The 8,543-nt window shown below is 41.7% G+C and overlaps 1 protein-coding gene across 1 annotated transcript in view; it reads left to right on the forward strand.

The window, feature by feature from the left end:
- Positions 1–1,812: 1,812 nt before the first annotated feature.
- LOC311244177 (chemokine-like protein TAFA-2) overlaps positions 1,813–8,543 on the forward strand; it is a gene marked incomplete at its 3' end in the record, with an annotated part of 11,442 nt that continues 4,711 nt past the window's right edge. Inside the window, exons 1-2 of the mRNA XM_084333584.1 lie at positions 1,813–1,937; positions 6,712–6,852. Coding sequence (XP_084189710.1) covers positions 6,717–6,852 — 136 coding nt within the window. The 5' untranslated portion in view covers positions 1,813–1,937; positions 6,712–6,716. The remainder of the gene's footprint in view (positions 1,938–6,711; positions 6,853–8,543) is intronic.

The following is an 8,543-nucleotide window of genomic DNA, read 5'->3' on the forward strand; positions in this document are numbered from 1 at the left end:
CACAAAAATTGGCACAATTGTAATGGTAATCTCTTAATTAACTGCTTTAATAAATGGTATTCCTTCTCCATTACATTGGCATGTGTCCTGTCCACTGTAATCCTCTACAACCCTTTAATATATCAGCAGGCTGTGTCCACTGCAGAGGTCGATATAACAACAGTTGTCTCATAAAAGTAAGTCGATGTCATTTTAATGTACGTTCTTTTTCCAGATATGTTTGAACCAAAATCCACGCTCTTCATTTATCTCCTCATTGAAAGATGGCATATATTTTTTTTAGATTTGTAATTATAGGTGGGGCCTGCAGTACATTTGTAACATAAAATGGTTCCTCTTTTTCCCCCAATAGCCTACCAATATTTTCTTTTCATAATGCAACAAGGTAGAGAGAGAGGAAGAGGGCTTGTCCAGGGAATGTATTGTGGCCATTTCACACTGGGTACTGATTGGCCAATACACTGATTGATTAGCAGCAAACTATTTTTATTCTCAAGCAGGTTTGGCTATAGGCTACAGCTTTTTACAACTATCTTTTCATTTGAATTTACAGTGAATGTATGCCTAATCACCATTATTGTCTATGCAAGGAAACGAATGCACCACGGGGAAGGCCTATTCATATTTTGTTAATACAACTTTTATGTACTGTATATTTTACAGTATGAAATCAATCTACAGGAGTTGTAGATCGTTGATTATGAGCAAGTGTAATGCTGTAGGTGTGGCTTAACTTTGTGATTTGAAAAGGATAGTTGAGTAATACATTAATTGTTGCAAGAAACTGGATGAGTGACGGTAAGATCATATATTCCTTTATTGATCCACTATGGATTCCACTATGAATTGAAAATGGGGGACCCTGATGTAAACAAGACAAACGTCTTTCTCTGGTCTGCGTCCCCTTAATTGTGTGTATTGAGCCGTACTGTATTGTACCCATTCTGCAATCTGTTAAATAAAGTTTTCATTCATTCATCCCTTTGGGGAAATTCGAGCATCGTAGCAGCATGGGGGAGTTGTATGGGCAGGGTAATAGTAGCAGGGTAAGACATAGATAATACAATTTGATTTGAGTATAAAAATATGAATTGTAGATCGTTAGACACACTTAAATTGTACAACACGTGGCGCAAGTGTATCACTGAACGTCCACTCTGTAAAATCACCCTACTGTGGTTTATGATTGCAATTTGCAGACATTATGAAAATAATACCTTTTAGCCAGGTGAAACCATCTCCAAGTAAATGAGTGGAAAAGTTAAAACGATATAATAAATGTTACAATTGTGGCAATTCCCCTGCTTCTTGTGCCCTGCAGGCTGCAGAGACCGGGTGGTCGAGCATCAGTCCGCTGTGCTCAATACGCGTTTAAGCCTCTTAACTGAAACTGATAATGAAAGTGGTTGCATTGCAGTTCGCAAAAACAGATGGTTTCTTTCTTGATTAAGTTTTTTAATGACTGCAAAGCCGCGAGTGGCGTGCCTGCCAACTGCCAAGTCAGTGGCATTCTGTTCACAGATCTCATCATCACACACATCCTTCACAAGATGCGATCGCAATAGAAGTTTGCAAGACGGACCGCAGTTTTGTGTGGAAACTGCAGTCGGCACCGGGGGCGTCTGAAGTGTTGACTAATGATCGCTCTCGGGTCTTCTGCACAGCTGATGGGTGGTGGTCGATGCTTCTTCTTTCGGGTGTTTCTGCACAGCAGGTGGTCTATACAGGCTTCTTCGTGCGTGGATGGACACTGATTGATTGATTGATTAATTGATTGATACCACAGGGCAAGAGTGTATACTCGGGGAACTGACTACAGCTGGAAACTTTTGAATCCTGACTCCAACAATGATAACCACATTTGCATTGTGTTAAGACTTAAGATGACAACCTGCACAATGGACACTTCAGCTACCCGGATGATGTGATCTGAGAAGGTTTGTGCAAATGTGTGAACATGTCATATTTATTCAAACGGGCAGTTAATTGCACACACATGCACATACCCACTTTAAACACTTTCAACACTACACCATATTTGTATCTATTTATTACTAAAAAGATGTGCACTACATCCCTACCGACAAACCCGAATTGTTAAGTTATTTCATAGAGTTGATAACCTCTTCAAAGCAACAAGGTCATGCCAAGTGTTCAATGTATTCGTTTTTAGAAAATCTTGTTTGATTTGTTCAAATCCCCTCATCTCATGTATAAGATAAGATAGATAAGATATTCCTTTATTGATTCCCCTTGGGGAAATTCAGGCATCATAGCAGCATGGGGGGGGGGGGGGGGTACAATAGCAAAAACAACACAAGCAGTGTAAACAAATGAGTCAAAATAATTTACTATCTAACTAACTGAAATATACAGTATTCACAGTATGATGCTGTTTTTACAATTATTAACATTTGGAAGTCAAATTGTGTTTCATTGACAATCAGAGGCCAATAATAATAATCCTCTGCCAGACAGTGTGAATGCAGTATAACCGCAGGGGTTGGATTATTTATCACACCGATCTATCACCGATCTATGACCACAGGTGGCCAATACAATAACACAACACACGGCCAGCTGTGGACCAACTGGCTGTTATGTTCCAAGTGCTGTAAATACAGACCCCATTTGAAACGGTTATGTGAAATCATCTATTGTAACCATTTTGGGTAATTAGACACTTTAACACCTTTCTGGGGGGGGGGGGGGAAGCATATGGTGAAAGTACTTCAAGAATCAGTGAAACGTGTTTGTCTCTAGGCCTACATCATGTCCTCGGTGGCCGATATAGGATTATTCATTATTTCTGTAGTTCAATGAAAACGCAAACCAAGTCCCAGTTAGTCTGTGACTCATCTTACATTGTTTGTTGTTTCAGGGTTTTAACTCTTTGAGTGCCACCAACTTTCCCCATCTGTACTGGCTGGCGCCAGCGTTATTGACCATTTTAGCGATGTTTGCAGACCCATCCTGTGTTCTGTTAGCTATGGAGACACTCGTTTTACAGGCATTGTTCATAGTCCATTACTGACCAATCAGTTAAATATACACACTTTAGTTTGTTACATGCTACACGCTAAGAAACATCGCCCCTTTCCAAAATAATCCAGTCTTTTTCCATAGATCGTGAGATATGACACGTTATATGCAATAAGCCCAAATCGTTCTGGTTGATCGCCTGAAACCCCAAATACTCCCAAATCAAAGGTATATACCATGTACATATGTGCCTTCACAAAATCATCAAGGGGGGGGGGGGTAGTCTTAGAAGGTACTCCAAAAAGAATAATTCCAATGATCCCATCGGCGATCGCGATTACTCATTTATATGTAATTACTTGTGTATACGGGAAACTATAGGTTTTGAGGCGAGAAGATCTCCTAGCGATTGCTCTGCAAGAGCTCCTCCCCCTCAGAGCGAGTCAGGACAGAAAGGGATCAGGACGCGTCTATTCGAATCCTAACGCATGTATGCTTTCGCGTTTTGCTAATCTGATTGGCCACTGCCGTTTCTGGTGTGATCTGATTGGTCACTGACGTTTCTGGTCATGTGACATGTGAGCCCAATCGCGTGACGTGCCCATTTCTGCCTCGACCAGCAGCAAACTACCTAACACCTAGTTTATCACTGGTTAAGCTTAGGCGACTCTTTCGAAGTTGGTTAAGAATTTGGATTAGATTAGAGTTTGGAATCAGGGCTGGCATTCTATCGCCCTGCTTTAAGACAAACTCTAACCTTAACCAACTTCGAAAGAGTGCCTAAGCTTAACCGGCGAAAGAACTTGCCGTCACACGATTGGCACGACCAGAAACGTCAGTGGCCAATCAGAGCGCAAAACGCGAACGCGGAAGCATACATGCGTTAGGATTCGAATAGACGCGATCAGGACAGACACTGTCTGAACTAGACTATCAGAGTTCAAAAGGTAGGCGATACTGCCACCTGGTGATATTCGATCATCATTGCAATTCCAACGTAGGCAGATGAATCAGGGAGACCTAGAGGGCCTCGGGTTTTGCCACTCAACGCATGGCGAGATAACCCGATTTATCTCGGGTATGGCACCCAATGAGTTAAGCTGCTGGCCAGTATGACTTACAGTAATATACTGTCTTTATACCTGTATCACTGTACATATTAATATTACAGCTCACATACATCTGATTAGCACTATTAACTCAGTAGTACTAATCTATATATTAAATTGAATTGCCAAACTTCTTTTCGTTGTACTGTGCTGTATGATGACAACACATCTGAATCTAATCGAATTTTAGCATGAAGGTTAATTAGCATGGATTCAGTATATGGGTTTATACACTGTTAGCTGTGTTCTGCTGACCAACCTTTTCGAAGTTTGCAAATGACTCAAAGGTTTAATTAAAGGTTAGCATGACTCAGAATTCTGAGCATGAGCCTATGTTTAATCCAAGCTGGAGGGCTGACATCTCTTTGTGATGTGAAAAGGATAGTTGAGAGTATACCTTGTTGCAAGTAACTATGGATGAGTGACGAGGTAAGATGAGATCATAAGATATTCCTTTAATGATCCCCTTGGGGAAATGCAGGCATAATAGCAGCATGGGGGAGGGGGAGGGGATGTACAGGTATGGGCAGGGTGATGGTAGACAAACAAAAATATAGGCAATACAATTTGATCTGAAATTAAATATATGAGAGAAAAGAAAACAGTGTAAACAATATAATTAACTAACGATAAAAATAAACAGTGTAAACAAAGGTCATGTATAATAATGTTACAATAAATATAGGCAATAAAGAATTTGAATCTGTATATATACGAATACTATGAGTAAGAGTAAAGTGAAACTGTAGAAATTCAGATGAGTCAAATTGTATAAAAAAAATAGAACAGTTTATTTCTCTGTTTCTGTGGCCACAGAAAGAGTATGCTTAGTTTATAATCAGAGAGACAAGTGTACACACAAGCTTCTGTCCAGAAAGTGAGAAAGAGCTCTGGGTCAGGCTTACAATTAAATTAAGTACAAAGTTGACATGACGTCAAAAGATGAACAGATATGACAAGGTAAACAAAAATGAACAAAGATGAGAAAATGAAAACAAAAGATGGGTTTAGGGGTTTTATCGTGTCTCACACAAGAACTGGAGACGAGGCCAAATGTCATATCTCCTGGGCCTTGCCTGTTGTTTTAAGAACACCGTTAAGACTGTCGCCCTAGTGTCTGAGCTGTATACTAGTTAAACTGGTTAAAGCTTTGTACAGAGAATATCAAAAGTCAAAGTCAAAGATTTTTATTGCCATGTATGGACGAATCCACATTGGAATACGGGTACATGAGCAAACACTGTGTAAACAGTACAGGAAAAATATGTAAAAACACAGACAGTATAAAAAGGACAAATGCTAAAATTGATATCGAACATCCCCTAAAAGTGCATATCATAGTTAAAACAGCGCTTCCACAAACCTGACTAAAAAAACGAATAAAAACACAGAAACAAAATAGGATAAAATACAAAACTAGCCTTTGGAGTCATTCAGGCTCCGCACAGCACTGGGGAAAAAGCTCTTTGTAAACCGAGAGGTAGAGCATGTGATAGAGCGGTAACGTCTGCCCGAGGGGAGGGGGACAAAGAGGCCTGCGGCTGGGTGACCACTGACCAGAGAGGTCGTTGATAATGCCAGAGGCACGGGAAAGCAGCCTGGCACCATAGATCTCTTCTAGAGCTGGCAGGCTAGACCCGATTGTCTTGCGTGCAAGACGCACAATTCTATTCAGAGATTTCTTCTCCTGGTCTGCGATGTTACCAAACCATATTGTACAGGAGGAAGTAAGGACGCTCTCGATCACACAGCGATAGAAGTTGTGTAGAATCACCCTGTTATTTGTGAACTCTTTCAGTTTCCTGAGAAAGAAAAGACGTTGCTGGCACTTTTTAACAATGGTTCTGGTATTGGAGTGCCAGCTCAGGTCATTTGAAATAGTGACCCAGAGAAATTTAAAACTGCTCACCATCTCCACCTCTGAGCCATTTATGGTAATGGGGAGATGGGATACCTTGCTATGTCTAAAATCGATGACTAGCTCCTTCGTTTTGGAAGCATTCAGGGTGAGGTTATTGGTCTCACTCCACCTAACTAGGTTCTGTACCTCTGATCTATAAAATGACTTGTCGTTTGAGTTTATACGCCCAATGACCGTGGTATCATCAGCATACTTTACTATCAGATGGTTATCATAGGAAGCAGTACAGTCATGAGTGCAGAGAGAGAACAGTAAAGGGCTTAGAATGCAGCCTTGTGGAGAACCAGTACTTAAAACAAGTTCATCAGACATATTGTTTCCAATCCTGACTCTTTGAGGTCTCAAAATTAAAAAGCTAAGAATCCATTCACAGATGGCGTCGCATAGACCCAGACACAAGTTTGTGGATCAGATTAGATGGAATAAGCGTATTAAAAGCAGAGCTATAATCGATAAAAAGCATTCTAACATAGGAGTTTTTCTTATCTAAGTGTTCATACACAGGATTAAGAGCTAAGGAAATAGCATCATCTACTGATCTATTTTTCTTGTAGGCGAACTGCCAGAATATGTATTTAAACAGAGCTATGGACATGATAATATTTTCCAAGACATTCACATCTTATTGTCCAGATGCCAGCTTGTAGAGTGAAATATCGTAATGATGTGATTATTTCTGTCTCTCTGTTTACTCCACAGGAGCCATGAAGCTGAACTATGTATCATCGTGGTCGTCTCACCGGGGTCTCCTCCTCCTCCTCCTCCTCCTCCTCCTCTGTGTAGTGAGCGTCTGCAGCCAGCCAGTGTCCACTGGCAACCAGAGCTCCCAGGGGCACACAGGTACACAGGTCCAAGACCCAAGCCACACCAGCCACACCAGCCACACCAGCCACATACCCTCTCAGGGACTCATTAGGGCTCCTGGTCACCACCAGTATGCGCTGGTCCCCTAGCTAGATATAAGTGGAGTAGAAGACATAATACAGGTAATACAATTATAATACAGTAGAAAAGTAAAAAAAAAATAAAAAAAATAAGGCAGTGTAAACAATATAACAATATAATTAACTCTGAGTATATGCATAAGAGCAAGTAGGCACTGTGTAATCAAGGTGCAGGTGAGAGTCTGTATGCCCTATCGGCTATATTATGCAAATAATATAATATATAATATATAATAATAATAATAATAATAATAATAATAATAATAATAATAATAATAATAATAATAATAATAATAATAATAATAATAATAATAATAATAATAATAATAATATAACAGGTTTGCCTGCTCAAGTGCTCCGTTGAAGTAGCGCATCATCTCTTTCAGGCTGCTCTTGATTAAAGTGGGACTGAAATTATACTCTTTGCGTCAATTAGGGACAAAGTAGGCTATTAATACCACTGATCTGTGTTCAGTTATTTACTTGTTTGTTAATTGGAACGTTGGATGTCATATACTCTGTACTCTTAGTTCGACAAGGACGGTTTACTTCAGACACGAATACTCATGACATCCAGAGTGATTTGATTTCACGGTTGACACTGACAGACAGTGGATTGCTTGAGGCCAGCTGTATAATGTCACACTAATGACTTGGAGGTACTTGCCACTCCTGCAGTAGCCTACCAGTCTATACTCTGCGCAAGGCTGTTAAACTTGCTAAGAGGACGTATGCTGACAAGATGGAGGCACAAATGGCACAGAATGACACAAGAGGCTTATAGCAGGGACTGCGGACGATAACTGACTACAAAGTCAGCGGTCCCTCAATGGGGAGCGACGACGCCTCTCTTGCGGACCAGCTCCTTCTACGCACGGTTTGGTGCAAACAGTGGCGACGCTAGCTCACCGGCTAACGACGTCACTGACACACCGGCTGTCGTGGAGGGGGGGGGGGCATCCGCGGGGGGGCGGGGACGCTCTCTCATTGACGGAACACAGTGTGAGTAGAGCATTTATGCGGGTGAACACCAGGAAGGCTGCTGGCCCAGATGGGATAACAGGACGTATACTTAAGTCCTGTGCTAACCAGCTAGCCCCTGTGTTCACCACCATATTTAATCTATCCCTGGCTGAATCCGTGGTACCTGCCTGCTTCAAGGTGTCTACTATTATCCCGGTACCAAAGAAATCCTCCCCAACAGGTCTCAATGACTACAGACCGGTGGCACTCACCTCTGTGGTCATGAAATGTTTTGAGAGGCTGGTTAAGGATCACATTTGTGCCTCCCTCCCCAGTGATATGGACCCTATGCAATTTGCATACAGGCCAAACAGGTCCACTGATGATGCGGTCTCCCAAGTACTGCACAGCACCCTCTCTCACCTAGACCGCCAGTATCGGGTCCCCCCAAGGCTGTGTCCTGAGCCCCCTGCTGTATTCACTATACACACATGACTGTGTGGCCAGGTTCAGCTCCAACTCCATAGTGAAGTTTGCAGACGACACAGTGGTGGTGGGGCTGATCTCTGACAACGACGAGAAGGCCTACCAGGAGCAGGTTGAGGTATTGGAACGCTGGTGCCA

Source organism: Notolepis coatsorum, assembly GCF_963971535.1.
Source record: "Notolepis coatsorum genome assembly, chromosome: 17".
Taxonomy (NCBI): domain Eukaryota; kingdom Metazoa; phylum Chordata; class Actinopteri; order Aulopiformes; family Paralepididae; genus Notolepis; species Notolepis coatsorum.